The following is a 24,519-nucleotide window of genomic DNA, read 5'->3' as shown; positions in this document are numbered from 1 at the left end:
TGGGTTCTTAAATATGACTCCTTATGGGCTTTAAATAAGCTTTGTTTGGGTCTCTAAATGGGCCAACTTGTGGGCTTTTTAGGGGTTGTAAATGGACCTAGTTTAACCATGCCAAAAATATTTCAGATAAAATTCGATGTCTACATATCCTTTTTTACCTTTAAATATTAAAAATATTATTTAAATCTCAAAAAGATAATCGATAATCCTTCTAGACAAAAAGGCTTCTAGAGACAAAAGAAAAAAAAAAAAAAGAGAAGGAACGATAAGAAAGAAGGGAAAACGGTGTAAAATGTATGCATATCCATATAAACTTATGCTTTAAAAACATAAAACCAGATTTCATCAAAAACTTAAAAAAAAAAAAAACAATCAAAAATACTAATTAAACACAATAATTCCAACTTCTAAATACCAAAAAAACACCAACCATTTGCATCCATAGCTCTAAAAAACTAAATTTCATTAAAAAATTTAAAAAAAAAAAACAACAAAAAACAATAAGCCAAAAAAGCCAAAAATACTATCAAATTTTCATTACAAATGCATCACAAATAGAAAATAAAAAAATATATATTTTACTTGAAAATCAAAAACTTAAAATGAAAATAAGAACAGTAATTCTTGTTTAAAAATAAAAGAAACCAAAAGTATAAATATAAAAGGGGAGTAGGGAGAAAAAAAATCCCTTTGAAGTCTCTAGGGTCTAATGAACAAAGAGATAAGAAAAAACTATTAAAAAAATAAGGAAAAGAGAAGAAAAGTAGAAGGCTTATGACCAATGAGGGACAATTAACTAGGAAGGGTTAAATAAAAGAGAAGGAAGTAAAAAAGTTAAAAAATATATATTGTTTTTATACTTAGGGTTCTTTAGGGTTAGCTTTAGGAATCAAAACGACATAGGTTTTTTTTTTTTTTCTTTTTTGCATTTGAGAAAACTAAAAGAAAATAAAATTAAGCATCAACCGTCAAGCCATAAGACTCTCACTGTTAGGGGAAGTTGATGGACTAATCCAAGAGATTGAGTAAGGTTTTGTGGACCCACTGTTATGGGACCATATCCAACTAATATTAATCTAAACCATTCCTTGATCTCCTACTTAAAGGGTTGGATAGATAAAGACACTAAATTTATTTTCAAGAGTGAAAGCATCAAAGCAATGTATCGTTGACCAATAAAAGAAATTAGCATGGTTTGAACCCATTTAAATAGTACTTGATCAGTTTGGGATTTAAGTTCAAATTTTCTAAAGAAAATGATTAATTTATTTATGAATAATATTATAATTTTTTATATTTATTATTTGGGTTTAAAAGTTTTGGGCCAAATCCAATACCAAATTAAATTTTTACTAACTTATTTTTTTGCTTATTTAATCTTCATTTTGTACATAAATTAAATTTATCAATTATTTTAATAAATAAAAGGATGAGAATAAAAACTAAATATAATAATTTATTAAATAAATCAAAGTATAAAAAACTTTTTTGATAACATAAAAATAAGTGTATTTTTATACCATAAAAATATATGTTAACTTATATAATAAAATATAAATATTTTAAAAAATGCAAACAAATTAAACTTGCAATCCATTTGTATTATTTAACTTATAAATAATAATTTATATATTTTTTATAGTTAACAAAATATTAGTATATTAATATCAATAGTATGTTAAATAGATAAAAAAATAAATAAATATTTAAATAATTAATTATTATTTAATACAATTTAATTTCAAATTATATTTTAAAATTATTTCAATAAAAGTTTGATAAATATACTTTTTAAAAATCTCTCAACATAGTAAAAGGCAAAAATATAGTACATATATAAATTTAAATTTAAATAAATAATTTAAAATATTAGTTTATAGATACTTTTAGGGCAAAGATGAAATACCAAAAATAAATGTCCAACTTGATTCTGATTTAAAAAAAAAAAAACCTTGATTCGATCATATTTTTTGAAAACCAACACATTTTAGATCAAAACAAATCAAAACCCATAGGATTTAGGTTGTTTTGTTATCGCTACATCCATTGACTTTTTTCTTACAAAATTTATCTAATTTAGAAAAATAACAGGAAAAAAGAGATGTCAAATGAGATGCCACATTAATTTATTAAATTAATGATTAAATAATAACTTTATTAATATAATACATATATAAATATAAAATTAAATAAATAATAAAATATATTTACATATATTTGGACCGGATAAAATACCTTAAACTCGCATCAAACTTGATTTTAATTTTTGAGAAAAAAACTCGATCATATTTCAAATTAAAAAAAATGCACTAATTGGATTTGAATAAATCGAAACCTATTGGATATGAGTTGTGTAGTCATCCATACCTCAATTGACATTTTTCTTAAAAAATTTATTTACCAATTTATTTTGTTCCAAAAATTATCTTATTAAAAAATTAAAAAAAATGAAACAAGATGCCACGTGTACAAATATGTTGACTTTTTTTCAAAAAATAAAAATAAAAAAAGTAAAAGAAATGGGAAAACCAAAAAAAAAAGTTAGAAAGTTGAATTGCCATGCAACATTAATGATTATGAGCTTTTCATACATAATTTATATCATGGATTTAAAAAAATGAAAGCTAAATAAAACAAAAAAAGATAAAAAGAAAAAAAGAAAAAACTCAAATTTGGATGCCAGGTCGACACCTCTATTAATATTTTTAAAAAAAAAATTAATTTAAAAAAGAAAAACCAAAAGAACCAAGAAAAAGGAAAATTATTATTTTAATATAATATCAAATAAAAAATATTTTTAATCAATAATATCAAATGAGCAAAAAATACAAAATGTAAAAATATTTATTAAATATTTAAAAGAAGTCCTGGCCAAAAAAAAATTTAAAGAAAAAGAAAAAATATATTAAAAAAGTAGAGAGATTAAAAAAAATAAAAGAAAAAAAGTGTCACATGGCACAAAGGCATCCCACAAAAAATTAAAAGTGTAAAAATATCTTTATTAATTAAAATATTTTAAAAAATAAATAAGAAAAATTTGATGGTATACAAAGTGACACCTAAGATAGCACCATACAACAGCAAAATTTATCTTTTAGATTGTTTTAGTAAGATTTCGATAATGAAGATTTTGGACAACAATCATGGGATTTTCAAGCCAAACAAATTCTTTCAAACTTAAGAAAATTATAGTTGAAATGAAACAACTTTGTTAATATGCTATCAATAAGTTTGTCAACTCGTACTATATCTTATTATTTATAATTTAATATACAAATAATATTAATAATAATTAATTAATTAAAAAATAATTATTAATTAACTCATTTCCCTAAAATTATTAATTAATAAAAGTAATTAATTAAAAAATTTTAATCATAATTAATTAATAAAAATAAAAAAATTATCCAACAAAAATTAATACAAAATTGTTAATAAAAATTAATAAAAGTTTCTAATTTTACTTTTTTTTCTTTTTCCTCTTTCCTTTCTTCCTTTTTTTCCCTCCCTCCCTATTTCCCTTTTTCCCTCTAAAAACCAAAAAACTAGAGTCTTCTCTCGATAATCTCACCAACGTCTACTTTTTCCACTTAAAGAACAATAAAACATTTTCCCACCAATGTTTGCTCTTTTTAGCTTTGTGGTTTTTCTTGAAATTCTCATCTTTTGAGATGAGTTTTTGGAGCTTGAAATGCAAAGAGTTTATGGATCTCGATATTTCTTTTTTGTGCTTTCTTACTTCTTTTAAAACTTGAGTTTTTAGGTAGAAATAAAATTGATAAGTAAAAAACTCTAGAAGGGAGACTTTTTAAAGCATCACAAACCTAAAAATAGTCCATTAGGTATTAAAGTCATAGTCACTGAAGTGCTAAGGCTCAGGCATAGGAAACATATAAAATTTAAAAATATTTAAAAATTGAAATAATGATATAGATTATGTTTATTTTGAATAAAAATCATCTGTTATAGTAAAAAACAACGATTACTTTGAGAAAATGTCATCTAATATCATAATAAACGATGTTTGTTATATATATCATTTCTTAATTTTTTTTACATGAATCTGCATTTTAAATTTGAATAAACAATCTTAAGCTAAAAAGAGCACCGAACTATGAACTCGAAGATAAACGATTAGGGTTCAAGGTTTTAGGAATTTGTAAGAAAATTTAGTATGTTTTGCAGAAAGTGATCGAGAGTAAGAGATTTTTTATTTTAGTTAAGGGATTTTCGATTTCAGTTAAGGGATTTTCATTTTGGATTAGGGATTTTAGAGAAATAATTTGGGGATTTGGGGAGTATCTATTTTTAATAGAATGGTGAATCTTGAGTTAAATGATGTTACCGTAATTAACCAAAGTTCGTGAAAAAAAGGATGTAAATGTACTTTTGTTACAACTAATTTTTTTTACCTTTCATGTTTGGGTTTTTTTTTAGAAGAAAAAAAGAATGTATAGTAGATTTGGCTACTTCTAATGGTTCTCTTACTTCAAATGACATTGACATGATCAATTGATAAATTGTTAATTATTTTTTATACTTTACAATATTCTATTCTATCTTGTTATGGTTTGATTTGGCTATTTTGCATTATTCTCTTACTTCTAATGATTCTTATTTGAATAATGGATAAATGGTTAGTTATTTATTTATTGTCTAAATTTCAATACTTATTATATATGAAAAAAATTGTATGAAATGGTTATTTTACCTCAAAACTATTTAAATTATGCCATGTAATCACATTATTGAAAAAAGTCAATTATTATTACATCTCACGTGTGATAATTAAATGATAAATATTTATTTTAATATATTCATTAATTATTTTATTATAAATAATTGACTGTTTTCAATAATATAATTATGTTATATGATATGAATGTAAGGGATATATGCTAACCCGGGATAACTGTTTCATATAATTTTCTTTCTTTATTACATATTACAATATCTATAACTCTATATTAAAAAAATCCCAAAGATTTAAATAGTTGACAGTTGTTTAATATCATAAAATAACCATTTTATTTTTTAATGAAAAAATCCCCTCATAAAAGAGTATAATTTTAGGTTAAATTTTTAGGAAGTTTTAAAAAATTGACCAATTTGAAAAAAATTTGTGGGTTGAGGACTTAAGCTCAAAGTTTCTAAAAAATGATTGGTCCATCCATGAGTAATGTCTTACTTTTTATATTTAGTATTTGTACTTAAAATTTTTTAACTAAATCCAAAAATAAATAAAATATTTACTACCTCTTTTTTTATCTTGCTGACTTATTTTTTTTCCTTTAATTAAATCTATTAATCAATTTAATAAATAAAAAGATAAAAATAAAAATCAAATATAAAAATTTATTATATAAAATTAAATGATAGAAAAACTTTTTTTTGTCAAAAGTTTGATAATGTTAAATTAATATATTTTTATATAATATATAAAAATATAAGGTAAATTATATAAAATTATCTTGTGGTTTTGAGGCAAATTTAAAGTGGCCCATGAGGTTTAAAATATTATACTTAACTACCTCATGATTGGTTTTATTACTTCTTCATTCAAACCCATGACTTTTTTTGTTCTTTTCAAATATTTTCAATTTTGGGGTTTTTCTTGTATTCAACGCTAGAATGAGGGAATGAACAGAGAGAAAAAAAAAAAAACAATTAAAAGCAAGAAATTATAGAAAATTTTCTCTAAAAGTAAAGATTTCTAGGGTTTTAGAATTGGTTTTATAATTTTTTTATGGGTTTAGTTTAAAAGGGAATTCATCACTAAATTTAAAAGAGAGAGCAATTTAGGCACAACAATTAGCCTCAAAGATAAAAAATACGACAATAATAGCTTAGGCAAAAAAACTAGAAGAAAATCAAACAGTAGTAGGAATCAACAAACATTCAAATAGAGTCGACACCACAGCCCATACCAGCATCAATCCAATAGAAAGCTGAAGTAAAAATGCACACAAATATCTCAATTCCCAAAATCAAGCAACCAACAGAGAAAACAAACAATTTTCAATAAATTAAAGCAATACATAAATAATTTAGCATACCTAAATGCAAATCCTACACACAACCAAGAAACCCATACACAATACTCAATAAATCCAAACCCAAAAATTGAACCCAGCAAAAAATCAAAAAGTAAAAATCTAGCAAACTCATAATTGAAACATCTAATCATACAAGCAATACATAGAAAATAAAAAGGGTTTCTTTTGAATTTTTCTAATGCTTTGAATCAGTGGGTAGAAGGTTAATTGAGAGAATTAGAAAGAGAAAAAAAAGTAAATTGTTGGAGAAAAAAAAAGGAAAAAAATGGAAATAACAGATAAAATCATGGTTTTGAACAAATAAGTAATAAAATAAATGATAGGGTAGTTATGTGTATTTTAAATTTATATCAAATCATAATGTGGTTTTTTATAATTTATCGAAAAATATATGTTAAGCTATATAATAAATAGAAAATTTTTTTAAAGGCTAAAATATGAAAAAAAAAAAAAAAAAAAAAAACCTCCAAGTATTTAAAAAAACTAACTAAACCCTTATACTATTAATATTACATCAAAATAAGTCCTCTAATTCTTATTTTTTATTATATAAGCCTTTCTAAGACATGTAAACACAATAATGTGGCAAAAAATGTGCATGTGAACACAATGATATACACATGACAGAAAAAAATATAAAAAAAATTTTAAAAAGTGATGGTCAAACAAAAAGTTTTACTAATTGCTGCTATAACAAAAAATAATTATTCGCAAGAAAATAACAATATATAAAATTAATGAAAATAAAATTAGTTTTATGACCTTAATGTTCAGTAAGTGTTAGCTCTAAATTATAACTTTATAAGTGATTATCATATGTACACGTAAATAAAATATATGTACATGAAACTTTTTTTTAATTAATTTTACATATGGAAATTTATTTTTTATTAATAAATAATAATTTTACATATAGATATTTCCTTTTTTATTAATTATTTTCGATCATGGGATCAAATAATAATTTTTTTTTTATTAATTATATAAATATAAATATTTTAATTTTATTAATTTTATATATTTTTATTTTCTTGCTAATAATTTTTTGTCATTTTACCGATTAATAAAAATTTTTGTTAGATAACTTTTTTTTAATTTCTTTATTTACATTTTTTATGCCATGTGTACGTTTTGTGTTCACATGTACATTTTTTTCCACATCATTGGGTCTACTTGTCTTAGAAAGGTTTAGATAGTAAAAACTAAGAGTTGAGAGACTTATTTAGATGCAATAATAATATAAAGGCTTATTTAAATTTTTTTTAATACTTAAAGGTTCTTTTTCATATCTTCGCCTTTTTTAAAAAATGCATATAAATTTATTTTTCAAATGCATATGTATTATGTAATTTATAAATTAATTTTCATAATTGATAAATTATTTTATTAATATCAATACATATATTAAAATATAAAAAATAAGAATTATTTAAATGCATAATTCTTATTTAATATGATTTAATTTAAAATTATATTTTGAAATTAATTTAATAAAAATTTTATGAATATTTAAAATAAGTCCCTCGATGAAGTGAGGCACCAATCTAGTTTAAGATTAAAATGCAGTCTATAAAAAATTTAATTCTATTCAAAAATTAATATCCTTGCATAATATAACTTGTTTTATATATGAATATAGGGTATGCACAAGTCAATTAACTTCTATTCAAAATTTAATAGCCTTGCACCAAAAAAAAAATTTAATAGTCTTGCATAATATGGCTTGCTATATAGTAAATTAACTTCTATTTATTGGATAAATCTTAATAAATAATAAAATATTATTAAAATGATAATTTAAAAAATATAATTAACAATCATATCTATTTTCATCCATTCAAAAAATTTTCCACTTCCATACTCTTATATGTGTTCTTATATTATAGATTATAGATAAATTAACAAGTAAAAGAAAAAATATGTTGGGATTGTAATTGCTTGATACTAGTCAAGTAAATACAACTAAATTACAAAATTCCCATAAAACCATTTTAATGGTAAAAAAAAAAAATCACATTGGCCTTAATTGGCTGCATTTAATTGAAAAATAATAACATAATGTTTCCTTCAATGGTAGTTCTAGATTATGGATTTTAGATTTGAAAAGTAAAATGTAGATAACAAAAAATGACAAACAAATAAAACCTTTTGATTTTTTTTTTCACTTGTTTTGCTTAAAGAAGCAAAACAACTTTTTCCTATTGATTGAAGTGAATTCTCTTTATTAAATTGATCATTGAAATATATATATATATATATATATATATATACACATATATGAGTGAAGCAGGGTAAAAGAAATCGAGTTTAAATCGATATAATATTAAGTTTGAGTTTGAGTTTGAGTTAGATTTAAAATTCAAAATTCGAAATTTAATTTCAATTTGATCAAATTTTATTTTTTAGTTTGAATTCAATTCGAAATAGAAATCAAACTCGAAATAAAAATATTCAAAAAAAATTTAATTATTTGTACTTGAACTCAAGCGCGAGTTTAAGATATTTTATTAATTAAAATAATTAAAATATAATAAAATATAAAAATTTGATTAAACTCATGAGCTATTTGAATTATATATAAAAATATTTAAATTCAACTCGATTAATAAATTAAATTATTTAAATTCGAATTCGATTCGATAATAATTAAATCAAATTTAAATTTTATTAAAATCAAATTCGAATAACCTATGAATATTAATTTATTATTTATACGACAAATCTTTTGGCATCACTAAAACTCGTTCCTTTTCTTTTCTATTAAATAAATTTTTTTTATAGCTCATCTAAAATTGAGACGGCCATAACCCACTGATTATTAGTATTTTTTATCGTGCAGGTCCACTGAAGAGCGAATAAGGGATGATAGAGACCGATTTTTCATTTTACAGATTTAAAAAAAAAAAAAAACTAATTATTAAACCAAAAAACTGATAAAAAAAAATCTAATATCCATGATTTTAGAAAATTACTTCACTAACGGGCCGGACAATGAACCCATTTATTTGGACTCTCAAAGCCTTAGTTTTCCGATCGGATTCGACGGTAGGAAAGGAAAGCTGTGCCTACTAGCCCAGTCCAGTCCGAGAAACCCCGTGGGATCAGCTTTGATCTTGACAAATCAAAACTAAAATTGCGGTAACTTAATAGCTCGACCGACAATCAGGAAAGCCCTTTTGGACAATCACAAAAGCCTTTAATATTTGAAAAGTAATCTTTAACTATCTTCCCCAAAAATCATTACCTTAGCTATATACTATTAGTACATTTCTTTATCTATGTTACCTGTAAATTAACTAAATCGTTAACGAGATTTTGGTTTAATAATACAAAAGAAGTTTAAAATTTTGATGTTTTAAATTCAAGTTTTATTGTTTAGATTTAATTCAATTTTATACTAAATTTATTAAATTTTATTTTAATTTATTAGTTAATTATTTAATAATTTTTTATATATAAATATTATACCTGATTATGATTCTAACTATTTATTTATTTGTAATTAAAAAAAAAAAAACTCAATAACAGTCGCTTGCTACTTACAGGAAATTTTACAGGAAGTCTAAAACAAAGATGCCATATTGAAAGAATCAATTAAGGAGGTTGAAAGGGAAATGTTCAACTCAACACGATGGCCCTGAACCCTTATTTTCAACATTTAAAGTGGCTTTGCTGCCTTTAAAACCGACCAAAAAGGAGAAGTTTTACTTTTGAGAAAAGCGAACTAATCTAATTAGGTATGGTCTAGAGATCTCATTAAGACAGCCTTTAAAAGGTACAACTTTAAAGCTACTTTGAAGTTTGAAGTTGAATACATGGTAATCAATCCCGAAAGGGGCATTAGAGATTCATTTACCCGAAGACCAAAAGCGAGCTGCGAATTCCCTTGACCAATATCCAATGGAAGCCTATCACAAAATGATGCAGTCTAAACTAAAACACTTCATCGGTAAAAGTTAGATTCCAAGATGAACTTATTAATTACTTATACCAGAATGAAACCAATGCAGGGTCCTGGTCTAAACTAAATCATGTCATTTTATATGAATAAGACAATTAAAATTTTAGCCTTTTAAATTATTTTTGCCTCAGCTTTTCGGATTTCGGACTACTTGGCTTTACCCATTGTTATTATTATCGTTATATGATTTGCTTCGTAATTTATTTGTATGCTATAGGTCTACTTATATTGACATTGGTGGACACGGTTGGATAAATATTCAAAAACATGATCAATGTGGTTTAATAGTAAAGAGGAGATTATAGAATTTTGAAATTTTAAGTTTTAAGTTTTATATGTGTGAATTTGATTATTTAATTATATTTTAATTTATTAATTAATTATTTAATAATTACACTTTAATTATAATATACTAATTATTTAATTAATTATATGAATGTAATAATTATCATTGTAACTTAAAAAAACATGAAATTAAAAAAGAAATTGAGACAAAATTCATGCAAATTAATGCAACTATCAACTCAGCATATCACGTGCTCACTGCTTTCAAAACATCCTGTTGCTTTTCTGTTTTGGGTCTGGTGGGCCGAAGGTGTGTGGGTTGGGGTGTCTATTCATCCTTTTCTTTTACCTTCACAAGAAAAAGAATTATGGTCATGATGCTTAAAAGATGCAAATATGACGTGAATTTGAATTTACTTCAGTTAGTTTATAAAGTTATTAGGTAATATTTAGTAAGTATGAGATTTCAATTTAGCATGCTTTTAATCTTTAAGTTGTAATTTCTTTTGTTAAAAAAAAATGCAAACATGAGATAGGATATTTTTAATTGCAATGAGTTAAAAACTTAGAATCATTTATTGTTCATTGATTTGGTAATTGGTATTTTGACACTATGTTTCTCTAATATATTAAAATTTGGTTAAAGGGTAAAAAAATTTTCTAAACTAAAATTCAATAATCATTTAAGTTTGATCTTATTTTTAATCAATTAAATCTTTAAACATTTATTTTCACTAATTGAGTTCTAATTAAACTAAAAATGATTAACTGCTTTTATGCAATTAAGAGTTTAATTTGATAAAAATAGATGTTTAAATATCCAATTAAGAGAATATAAATATTTAAGGATTCAACTAATTAGAATAAAAGATTTAGAACGTGATTAATGGTAATAAAATATCAAATATTTAAATGATTATTGAATTTTTATTTGAGATTTTTTTACCATTTTACCTCAAATTTTCCATCAGATACTTCTTTAAAGAAGACCAGGGTAACTACGTTTACTTTTTATTTTTTTCTAAACAAACAAGGGTGAGATAACAAAAGAAAGGGCCAAATCACACTTGAAAGGAAAGAAGGGAAAGCAATAGTTGTAGGCTAGCTAGGAAAAATAAAAATGTGAAATGGGACCTTATTGTTGTGTTAAGAAGGGGAAGGTAAGGGCCACTCTATAAGCTGTTTTCTTTCCCTATTCAGAAAAGGGTTGGGGGGGGGGGGGTTTGGGAAGGGGAGACCAAAATGTATGGTGCAGGGGGCCAGAGTGATTGAATTGCAATGAGCCAAGGTCAAGGCCATGACAATCGTAAATGACAAAAGGTCCATTTGTTCCTAAGTATCGAGGGGACCTTTGAGTCAGTCAAGGGAAAATTGTGCCAAACAAAGAACCCTAAAATAGCAGACAATTGGAATAATTTGTAGTCCATCTTATTTGCGTTAATGGAAACCAAGTTCCAATTATCGCAGCTCCGGCCACCTGAAGACGCCACCACTGCATAGACAGATTCTATAACAAAACAACTCGTGCATTTCCTGGTGTACTCTTGTTTTTGGTTAGTATAATTCATTAACAATTCAATAGATGCTTAATGTCTTTTAATTTAAAAATATTCTATATTAATTATGTGGAAACTCAATTCAACTACCATACTTAATAATAAAAAAATGTACACAGAGCTCACCCTCGAGATATGGAACAGTGTTAAAAATTATATATATATATATATATACTAATATATGAATTATGTTTACATAACTTGCATGTGAATATATATTTTTTAAATATGTATTATTGATTTATTTTTAGAAAATAATTATAAAATATAAATAAATAAACTTTTAATTAATAAATAATTTTAGCAATAGAATTTCACAATTAAATGTTATAAAACTTGTGAAATTAAGATATTTTATATTAAAAGAAAATCTTAATCACAAAGTGAAAATTTTCATTAAAATATGAAATATGTATAAATATGTTCGATTATATTAATATAAAACAGTGTTAATTAAAAGACATATAAACTAATTTCAGTAAATTTATTTAGTTTATTTTAAACTCAAAACCTCTCTTAGCTTCGAAACTGATAAAATCATATTATAAAGCAAAAAGCAAAGCATGCCATGTAATATTAGTTGAAATGAATAAAAGAAAACATAAAGTTTACTTGAGAAATTTATCATGTACAGTGTATAAATTAGTCGAAAAACCTCTTGCTTGCCAAATAAAAGAAACAGAGCATGAATCTTATTTCCAAGCCCAAACTGATTAAAAATATTAAAAAGAAAAATTTTACTTAATTACATGAAAGAAATAGAATATATATTCCATTTTCAAGCGCAAATTGATTATAAAAAAGAGAGATATGATATTAAACTAAAGCTGAAAATATATATATTAGTACGAGTATCTGTTACTTATGAACTTTAATCATTCACTTATTTAAAAAAATTTTAATTTATCTAAAGAATTATTATAAAATTAATAATTTAATATAATTAAATTTTTTTCTTTAAAATAAATTTTATTAAAAATTATAATATATAAAATTAATTTAACGATGTAGAAATTTAACCATATATATATATATATATTTACCATTTAAGATTTTTAAGCCAAGCATAGATGGTTTTTTTCCATTTTTGCTAAAGTTTTTCCTTTTTTTTTTACTAAACATCTAAACATTAGATTTTCAAAGTTAATATATTTACTTCATAAAAAATGTTAATATATTTACAATTTCTCAATTTATCATTTAACTTTCTTTGATTTAATCCATTAATATAGAACTTCAAGTCATATTTTATATTTTTTTTATCCATTGAGTAAGAGATAAGAGATAAGAAATGGAAATAATGAGATTCAAACTTTCATCTTACAAGTCTTTCTAAATAACTAATTTTATTTGTTTTTTTTATCCATTGAATAAGAGATAAAGGATAAGGGATGGAGATAATGAGATTCGAATTCTCATCTTATATATCTTTTTAAATAACTGATTCATTATCTATCTTTTACTTTGTTTTTTCCTATATATTTAAATTAAAATTTTGTCTATGGTTTTTTGTTTTTACTAAACAATTTTTAATATATTATTTATTCATTGTTTTGTATATTTAATTAAATTTTAAGTTTTATCTATAAAAATTTAACACAATCCGTATCTAAAACTATTACATCCAAATTACAATTACAACTATTGTATAATAATAATAATTAAAAAAGATTTAAAATGACAAATGACAATATTGAAATATAAAGAGTTAAAATGTCCATTTTCATTGGCTCAAAATATTTTATATATCCTTGCTTTTATATATATTATTGTTATAGATATAGATTATAAGTATATGTTATTTTCTTAATTTTATGCTTTAATAAAAAAAAATGTACATCCTTTTTATCCACTTTGCTGTACAGTCCTCAAAGTTGATAAATTTTGTGTATTTTGCATATAGGATGGCCCTGTTCATCAACTGTATATAAATTATTGCCACCTTATTGTTATTAGTTTTTTTATTAGTTAAAATCTAGACACAATGATTAAATTGGTCCAACATCTAAGTTTTGTCGAAAATGTTGAAAATTATTTTTCAATTGATTTAAAGTATGAAGATTAAAAGTAACTTTTTTAATAAAAAAAATTATGAATTATTGAATTAAATTTTAAATTAAAAAATAATTATTTTGAAGTAAACTAAATGGCTTCTTTTCTTTTTTTTTAATAAATTTCGTTTCACCTTTCCTCTTATTTGTGATTAGCCGTATTTTCTTTTATATATATTTGTAGTTAATTTTTTATTTTATTATTATTATTATTATTTTACAAGATACACTAATTAATCAATCATAAATCAAAAGGCATTGATTATATGCTAATAGTCATTGTCATATTAACTATAAATAAAATATTAAAATTTTAATTTTAATAATTTTAAATAAAAATTATTACAAAATTAAAGATAATGGTAGGTGGAGCCTCCTCTCCGTAAAACCCGTAATTTTAGAACATTTTGTCTCCTCCCGTAATCATATGACGTCGAGCTTTTCAGTACATATTTTATTAAATTTTAAAAGCTAATCTTCCGAGCAACTTCCTCCTGCATTTGCTTTAACATTTTCCTTCTTTAATATATTATTTGGCACAATTCTTTCCTATTTGAATACATCCATTTTTTTTGTTTTCTATTTTATAATTAAAATTTAAATTCAATACCCTCAAACCTCAATCTTGAAGCTTGAAGTTAACTGCAACTAAAAACTCCTTGGTTCGGACTCTTCCATTCTAATTGTTACGTATTTCTTGTATTCATTGATAATTCATTGCAATGTCTTTTAAAATTTCTACAAAATATTAAAAATAAAAATTTTAAAAAAATTTCTTTGGAGAGTACAAGATGAAATTCATTAACAATGAGTTAAATCAACAAAATAGTTAATTTATAACAAATTTAGAAAAATTAGGATCTTGAGCACGTGTTATGCGGGAGATGAAAGACGGTAACTTTTTTCTTGTAATTATTAACTTTGAAAGGAACAGTGGAATTAATTGATGAATTACCACTCTTCACGGAACTAACACTATTTCCACCATCTTTATCTTTAGGTAACACAAATGATTTCCGTTTAAACTCTTCACCCTAAATCTCAAACCTTCATACCTTTTCTTTATTTCAAATTCCTCGTTTTCCTTTTACTAAAACTTGTTTGGGAATTCAATTAACTCTTAATTAACCATTCATTATCTACTTAATTAATGATGTCCCTACAAAATAATAATCGAATTTAAAGCTTAATTTTAAATTTGAAATCTGCAACTTTTTTTTTATTCTCATATTACAAAATTTTTTTACAAAAACAAAATATAAATACCCTTTACTTTAATTTCTTTGGACTTCAAAAACCCTTCTCTTCGAACCTTCAGCATCGGGCAAATCCTATGGTGGAGCGTGGCAGACACGCTCCATGAAAGGAGAGGAAAAGAAGTCATCAAAAAGTATAGTAACCGTATAAACAATTGTACAATACTACAATCTGTAATGACTTTATACCGATAATCTCCGCCACTTTCACGTTTATAGTTTCTACCCTTATTTTATTTACACTAACACTACAAAACGAAAATTAAAATGTCAAAAAACAAAAAAAAAGAAAAAAATTTATCTAACTGAACCTTACATGTGCATTAGTACTCCGTGAAAGAAACGTTCTGTCTATGCTCCGATGACGGTGACGGTAACGGCGATGGTTGCATTGACGACGGAGCTTTCAAACTCTGGAAGTATTCCCTTATATCTATTTGTCCTACAGTTACTTTCTCCGTCAAGTCACCGTCGTCTCTAGACGGAATGAACGGCGGCCGTAACACACCCGTCAAGAGGTCCCACCTGACCCCTTTAAAGAACGCGTGCTCCTTGATCTCGCACGCGCCTGCGTGATATCCGAGTCTTTTTTTCGGATCCTTTCGTAATAACCTTCCGATCAAATCCGTTAAAGCGTTCCGTTGTCCCATGAACTCCGGCTCTTTGGCCAAAACGTTTCGAAACGTCTCCTTCCTATTCTTCCCTTTAAAAGGTGTCGTCCCGTAAAGCATCTCGTAGGTTAGAATTCCGAGAGCCCACCAATCGACGGCGAATTCATGTCCATCTCCACGTACGACTTCAGGTGACACGTATTCCTCGGTGCCCACGAAGGAGTTGGAACGTTCCCCGTTTGAGAAGCTGAGCTTTCGTCGACTCACTGGACTGACTCGAGCTGATTTCGCCTTCTTCAAAGCTTTGTTATATTTGTTATCAGGTACGACGGGTATCCATCGAGTAAAGTTTCGTCGATGTTTACGTTGAACCGGAATTTCAGGCAATGAATTTTGATCCTTTTCGTCGTAAGTTAAAATTTCTGACAATTGTTTCTTCTTTAAGTTGCGTGAAAGATCGAAATCCGTTAAAGTTGCGTGACCTGACTGTTGAATGAGGATGTTTTCAGGCTTGAGATCTCGGTAAACGATGCCCAATGAATGCAGGTGCTCGAGAGCGCAGAGGATCTCAGCCAGGTAAAACCGGATAACGGCAGGGGAGAAAACGTGGTCGTTTTGACGGTAACGGAGGACGTTGAGGTCGGAGCCAGGGCAGTAAGGGACAGCCCAGGCAAGAAACAAGGGGGTTTCGAGACGACCCAGAAGACGAGGGAGAAATGGGTGTTGAAGATTAGGTTCGGGAGGGGAAAGCCTGGTTAAGACCCCAATTTCCCAACGAGCACGTCGGTCAGCGTCATGTTTGGATCTTTGGACAACTTTGAGGGCAAACGGGGAACGAGCAGTGGGGTCGATAGATGAGTCGTGGACGAGAAAGACAGTGCCCATGGCTCCTTTGCCTAGGATTTTGATGGCTTTGAGGTTGTCCAAATCTAACTCAGGTGGAAATGAGGGTGAAGATGAAGGATTCTCCATTTCAGAGGAACAAAGAAAGAGAAAAAGGAAGACAATGTTCGGGTGGGCAGATAGAAAGAGGAAGATAGTATTGATGGATGGGGTTTGGCATATATAATAGTGCGTTTTTGGTTTGTAGAAGTATTTCTTTTTGGTGGACGAGGGGTTTGTGTTTTGGGTGGGTGTGAAACAGGGATTTCATTTGGCTCCAACGTGGAGTGGAATATGATTGAAACAGTGATTCGAATTAAGGCTCTCTTCGTTCGGCCTTTTTTTTCTAGGCAAATTAAATAAAACCCACAACTTTCATCTCAGAAAAAAAAAAAAAAAAAGCCATAGTTTTAAAACGTGCATTAACATTGCTTTTGCATGTTTATGTGAGACTTCTACTTAAAATTATCATCGTCAAACTCACAGTTTTATTTATTTTTCCTTTTATTTCTTATTAGATGAAAAGGCTCATCTTGTACCTTGACCACTTTTATTTTTTTATAAACACATATTTATATAAATATATTATTTTATATATTAATATTATAATTTTCAATTTTGCAAAAGAATGGTATTAAATCATAGATAACAAATATCCTTAATAAATATTTTGGTTTATTTTTTAAATAACTTATATTTGATATATTATCCGTTCATAAATGTTATATTTAATTACATAACGATATTTTATAAAAATTAATTTTAAAATCTTAAAAAATAAAAAAATAGTCCTAAATATATTTAAAATTAATTTTTTATAATGTATTATCGTATAATTCATTAATTATATAAATTTTATTATATTAATACTATATCAAATATAATTTTAAAAAAATCGACCAAAGTATTCATAAGTGTCCTTTATGCAATTGTGCTTTGTGGTAGCCATCATTATTATAATTATATTATTTTCCTATCATTATTATGAGAGCACAATAATTTTACTCGAAAAAAAAAAATTGTTCCAATTGCCACCTAAATGCAAGGTCTTTTATGTGTAATGAGTTGGTTAAAGCCAATTGGCCTTTTTTCCGTTTCCTTTTATTTTTCTTGCCAAATGGAGAACAAATTAGCAAAGAAAAAGCGGGCACACGTGTTTGGAGTAAAGAAAAGATGCAAAGAGCCAAACAAAAGACAAAAAAAGATTGGTTTTGTACGGGTTTCACATGGGGGCTTCCCCTAATCTAAGGGGAGAATATATGATCGTGCACCTTGATGATTTTAGGGTTTGTTCTTGGAATATTTTCACCTTCCAAATTCCTATATTTTTTAGCACAATATTCATGGTTTTTGGTAAATTTTGGGATTAATATATTATTTGATTCATTTGATTAATACATGATTCTTTTTTTGTTCAAAGATTAAGATTCAAAATTTCATTTAAATAAAAGATCGTCAAATCAATCTAGATGAATCATACCTTTTAAAATTCTTGCAATTGAGATTAGTGTCAACAAATTACTACATAAAAGACTCAAAACTAAAATTACTTATCTTAAAAATAGGTGAATTTATCAATTGAGCTAATGTTTTATTAATCATCATAAAATTAGTTGTTGAAGATAGTATCACTTAATCTAATTGGCCAAAAAATCTAATTAGTTTAAGTTTTTTTTTTTTTTTTGGAAGATACCATTTTAATTATTAAAGGTAGCATGTGTATTGCACTAAGTTAATTAAAATAATATGAATTGTTAAATGATCAACCAACTATATCAATGATAAGCTTAGAAGAGGTCACAAAATTTGAGGGAAATGTCTAATGTTGCAATTAGGGAACATTTCTTTATAGCCAAAATGTCATGATAATGGGTTTGATTACAAGTTTTATAATATTTAATTTGTACAACAATTGTCAAGTTTGCGACAACATTTAAAAAGCTTCCAAACATGGGAATTGTCGTCTTCACTCTCTCTATGGATGGGATAAGAAAAACTGGAGAAGAAGAAAAATATATAAGGGACAAATTAAATTCAATATTTCCATTATTATAATAATTAAAGTTTTCAATTGATTCTTTTAAGTTTTATGTTTTTTTTTTTTTTTTGGCAAATGTTAAGAGAGCATAAACTCAATAACTTCTACTAGAAAATCTTTAAAACTTAAGTGCCTAAATGGGTAATTTACAGTTAAAATTTTCCATGATGGAGAAAATATTTAAATTTGGATTAAAAGATTATCTCCAGAACTATTGAACAAAAAATTAATTACCCAATAATTTTTATTCTACTCTTTAATTATTTATTCATTTATTTTAAAGTCAACTAGGTTTTCTTGTCACGTGAATGTTTTTATCTATTTTTAAATAATAATTATAAATTAAACATGTAATTTTTACAAATAATTAAATTAACAAAGTGCATATTAACAAAAATTTTAATTAACATATAAAGTATGTTCAAAATATGTCAAATTAACATAAAATTTATCATTTTTATTATTAAAGCAGAACTAAACTCTAAAACTAAATAAAAAATTAATATAAACTTTAACTCTTTTTGTTTCAGCTAATAAATTCATTAAATAAAATTTTTTGATGGGATTAATTAGAATCTTATTTATAATTGAATAAATTTTATTAATTTTTATAATAAAAATATTTTAAATTAAAATTTAGAAATATATAAATATAAAAATCTATTTAAATCAGTCAAAAGTTTTACCAACATTCATCCTGTATATATTGTTATTGAAATTAATTGTATTATTTATTATAAATTATAGACGCGGATATAGATTATAAATTAAAGATTAAGATCCATGATACAAAGGTCCGCTCCATTTAATTAATTTCGAGAAAATACAAATCCTATAAAATGTCCTATTCAGTTTTCGCTTGTTCGGAAAAATAAAGTTGATGGATTGATTGATATAATGCTTACTTTAAGTGTTTTTAATTTATAAGAGAGTGAAACAAGCATGGATCACACGTACCTGATCTTTAAATTGATCATTACTTAAAATGTTTGGTAACATGCATGCTACCAAAAATCTGAAAAGTAATGAACAAATTTGGTTTGATTAGCAATTTTTAGCTCCTTATTTATCATTATTTGAAATGGCAAAAATTTAAGTGTATTTTTAAAAACATAATTTGTTTCAAATTTTGGTTTACTTCTCAAATTAAAAGTTTGTTTTAGAGATTATTTATTTGAGTCTAAGTGCAACTTCAATTGTTGTTTCAAATATTATTTTCCTTGCAGTCAATATAATTGTGACAATATTTTAGTTTTGAGAAACGAAATTTTCTGATTTTCTAATGTGCTTTACTTGACTAGAGTTTTTTGTCTTTAAAAAGAAAACTATATTGAGCTCAATATTTTATTTAAGAAATCATTTTTTTGGAAAAATTGAAAGTGAAGAAAAATTCTCATAATTAACCTAAAAGAAAGTCCAAAAAATTTTATTTTGCAAATATTTTTTTTAAAATTTTTTTTATTTTTATTTCAAGTTTTTTGGCTTTAAAATATCTCCACAATAATTTTTCTAGATTGAATAAAAGAAAAAAATTGAAACAAAGAAAAAAAATAAAATTTTTAAGGTTTAAAAATACAAGTTCTGAATTTTTTAAGGAAGGGATCAATCTCCTTCTTTAGGGGATCAATCCCCTTATAAAGAAAATCATCTCTTAATGCTGCAAGGATGAAGGGATTGATCCTCTAGCATTTGAAATACAAAATTTGACTTGGCACAAGTAAGAGATCATTATCCTTTCAAAAGGGATCGATTCTTTTTCAAACAAAGTGCCTTTAAGAGCCATAATACTTAAAAGGGTTGATTCCCCTTATCAAAGGATTGATCATATAGCCTTTACAAGGAATGAGATTTGAATTTTGGTTTAAAAGAATCGATCCCTTATATGAAGGGATTCATCACCTATTTCTTGACAATCACAACAACTATTTGCAAAAGCACTCTCAACTATAGTTTCTTCTACCAACTCAACTTGAATGACTCCAAGTGAATTTCATCTATAAAGGGGCTTTTCTAACAACTTTGAAGTCAAGAGACAGCATTTGCAAGAACATTGATCAAATCTTTCAAATATTTAAGAGCATTCAAGTATTTTGTAGCTTTAAATCTCTATTGCATCATAATTCTTCTATTCAAACCTTATTTCATATTTATTTGTCTCTCATTATATCATATTGACAAATTAACACCCAACTTAAGTGGAGCCCTTGAGTAATTTGGTGAGAATTTGAGTAGAACCATTAAGGATTTAAATGAATTTGTGAGTCATCAAGATGGTAGGTGCCATTTTGAGATAATTTATGAGTTTAGGTTAGAAACTCACTTAGTTCAATTGTGAGAGTATAAATGTTATATATAAACCTTGAAAGGTAATTGTAAGATTGAAGATTTAGTGGATTGAACTTTTTACGAAGAGTAAGCCAAGGGAGAGAATGTTAGTGCCTTGAGAAAGAACTAAACCTTTATAAATTTTTATATTTGAAATTTCTATCCTTATGCTCTATTTAATTTCAAGTTCAATTTAACTAAAATTTCATATATATGCACTGTATTGTTTTAAATTGTTTATCTACACTTGTTTAAATATCACTCTTTATGCTTTTGATAGCATTTTTGTTACATATTTTAGCTTAGAGCAAAAATGGATGAAATTTGGATAATGATCTTAGTTGTAATCATATTGTACCCTCATATATATATATATATATATATTTACAAAGATAGTAAAGATTCACTTATACTAGTATAAGTTTTACACATTTTTTTTTATAAATTTTTGGATCAAAATTAAATTCATAACACTTATATAAACTAGATTGATACTTGTACGTTACCAAAGATCAAAATTTTTATTTTATCATTCTTGTTCATTGATTTTTTTAGTTGCAAAATTTATCTAATTAAAAAATAAAAAAAGAAAGGTAAAAACAAACAAATGGAGTTGACATGTAAATATCTCAATTGATCTTCTTTTCTCACAAAATTTGTCTAATAAAAAATAAAAACCAAACAAAAAGATGAAATAAGTGAAAAAGGACAAAAATGAAATAAAAGGAAAAACAAAAACTTAAAAAAATGAAAAAAAGGAGCTCATAGAAGGGGTCATATGAATTTCGCATTGAATTTAAACATTAATTTATTAAATTAAGGTATCAAATAATAACTTTATTAATATAATACATACATATATAAATATAAAATTAAATTGTTAATAAAATATATACTTATATATATCTCGAAATGAGCCGGGATAAAGTACCTTAAACACATTTTTTATGCAATCTCATTTTTTAAAAAAACTCAACTCATTTCAACTTGATTTTGATTTAAAAATTCATTCCTTATCGGATTGGGATAGGATCAAAACTTATCGGATATAGATTGTTTTGACATTTCTATCAATTGACATATTTTGTTGTAAAATTTATCTAATTAAAAAAATACAATAAAGACAAAAAAGAAAAAAAGCCAAATAGGGGTGGCATGTGGATACCTCCATCAACAATTTTTTCACAAAATTAATATAATAAAAAAGACATAAAACAAAAAAAAAGGAAATAGAAAAAGTAACAAAAATAACAAAAACAAAAAGTTACTCACGGATTAATGATAGAATAAATTACATCAGTAAATTTCATCAACAACCCGTCAATAATAATCAGGATAACTTTTTATTTGATTCTATCATAATTCATTATTAATTACTATCAGAAAAGTTTTGTTAGCAATAAGCTTTAATTCTGGTAATGCACATCCAATTATATTATTTTCTTACAAAAATTATCTAATTTATAAAGTAATAAAAAAAAGGTAAAATAGTGAAAAAAAGCAAAAAAAAAAAAAAAACGCACCCCTTATCTAATCGAGTTGAGTCAAAACCCATCGGATATGAATTATTTAGCTTTTTTTGTTACAAAATTTATCTAATTAAAAAAAAAAAAAAACCAATTTGGGGTATCACATACACACTTTCATTGAGTTTTTTTTTTTAACAAAATTTATTTAAATTAAAATTTAAAAAACAAAAAAAGTTAAAATAAGAAAAAGGAACAAAAAAACAAAAAAAAAAAGAATGAAACATAACAATACCATTTCGAAACCTTGAATGAGGGTTAAACAAATATCATAATGACTAAAATTTGTATAATAGATACATTGATGGATAAATTACATCTTAATAATGTATAAATATAGTCTTTTAATTAAATTAATATATTAACTAATAACATTATTAATACAATACATACATATAATTAATAAACAATTTAAAATATAAATTTACATATCCTCATGGTAAGATGGAACATTCTACACTTACTTTTAACCCCACCCCGATTTGAAAAAATAAAAAGAAAAAAATCGACCTGATCCTAAAATTTTTTTAAAACTTGTACATATTGGATTGAGTAAAATTGAAACCCATGATATATTTCTACATCTATTGATTTTTTTATAAAATTTATCTAATTAAAAAAATCAAAACATAAAAAAAAATTGATGGGAAAAAAAGAGTCAAATGAGAATGCCACATGAATTTATTAAAGTAAGGAATTACATAATAACTTTATTAATATAATACATATATATAATTAAATAAATAATAAAGTAGGGTAAACCACTTAAAACTCACAACAAACATAATTAAGATTTTTTTAAAAAGTTTCGATCTGATCTCAAATTTAAAAAAAACGAACCTAACGAATTCAAATGAATCAAAATCAATCAGGTATAAGTTATTTTGTCATCCATACCTCATTGATATATTTTTTAAAAATTTATTTACTTATTTCTTTTGTTACAAAATTTATCTAATTAAAAAAATAAAAACAAAAAAGTGAAATAGGGTGCTACATATACACATTCATTGACTTTTTTTTTTTTTCAAAAAATTGATTCAATTAAAAAAAGAAAAAAGAAAAAAAGCAAACAATTTAAAAAGAGTTGTGTCTTTTTTGTTTTTTATCTTTAAAAAAAAAAAAAAAAAAAGCTAATTGTGGGTGAGCTTGAAATATTAATTTCTTAAATTAAGGTATCAAATAATAATTTTATTAATATAGTACATATATAAAAATATTAAATTAATTTAAAAATAAAAAATATATTTTATATGTACTATAAGGTGGCTTAGGGCAAAATACCCTAAATCCATTTTTGATTAGTCTTTGCTTTCATAAATTAACCGACTCAACTCAACTCGGCACCTATATTTTACAAAAAAACTCATATTGAAAGATGACGGATCAAAACCTATCAGGTATTGATTGTTTTATCATTCTTATCACCCGTCTCATTTAGTTATAATTTTTATTTACTTAAAACATAAAAAAAATAAATGGGGATGCTAGGTGAACACCTTTATTGATATTATTTTTTCACTGAATTTATGTGATTAAAAAATAAAAAAAAAGGCAAAAGGACAAAAAAATAAAATTTAGGGTGCTTTGTGGACACCTTAATTTTTTAAGAATTTAAAAACAAAAATGTTGACAAAAATCAAAGAAAAAGTAAAAAAAAAAAAAAAGAAATATAGAGTGCCATGTTAGCATCTTGAACAAGGATTAAGCAAAAGTTAAAATAAATAAAATTTATATAATAAATGAATAGATGATGGATTAAATAATAACTAAATTAAGACATTAAAAAATAATTTTATTAATATAATACATATATATTTATATTTAAATAAATAATTAAAAATATAATTATATATATACTAGGCTGAAGAGACAAGACGAAACACCTTAAACTTGTCATCAACTCGATTTCGATTTTACAAAAGAAAAACCTCGATTCAATCTAAAATTTTTTTAAAATGTACATATTAGA

The 24,519-nt window shown here is 24.9% G+C and overlaps 1 protein-coding gene across 1 annotated transcript; it reads right to left on the bottom strand.

Annotated features, from left to right (window-relative positions):
- Positions 1 to 14,946: 14,946 nt before the first annotated feature.
- Positions 14,947 to 17,077, bottom strand: LOC111285481 (serine/threonine-protein kinase UCNL-like). Its single transcript, XM_089762108.1, has 2 exons — positions 15,482 to 17,077; positions 14,947 to 15,264 (listed from the first exon to the last, which is right to left on the bottom strand). The coding sequence occupies exon 1, from the start codon at positions 16,746 to 16,748 to the stop codon at positions 15,489 to 15,491; it is 1,260 nt and encodes a 419-aa protein (XP_089618234.1). The 5' UTR covers positions 16,749 to 17,077; the 3' UTR covers positions 14,947 to 15,264; positions 15,482 to 15,488.
- Positions 17,078 to 24,519: the final 7,442 nt, after the last annotated feature.

The sequence above is a fragment of the Durio zibethinus genome, chromosome 6 (assembly GCF_047325235.1).
Source record: "Durio zibethinus cultivar Kanyao isolate XHJ-2024 chromosome 6, ASM4732523v1, whole genome shotgun sequence".
NCBI lineage: Eukaryota > Viridiplantae > Streptophyta > Magnoliopsida > Malvales > Malvaceae > Durio > Durio zibethinus.
This window is presented reverse-complemented; position numbering and strand designations above follow the sequence as displayed.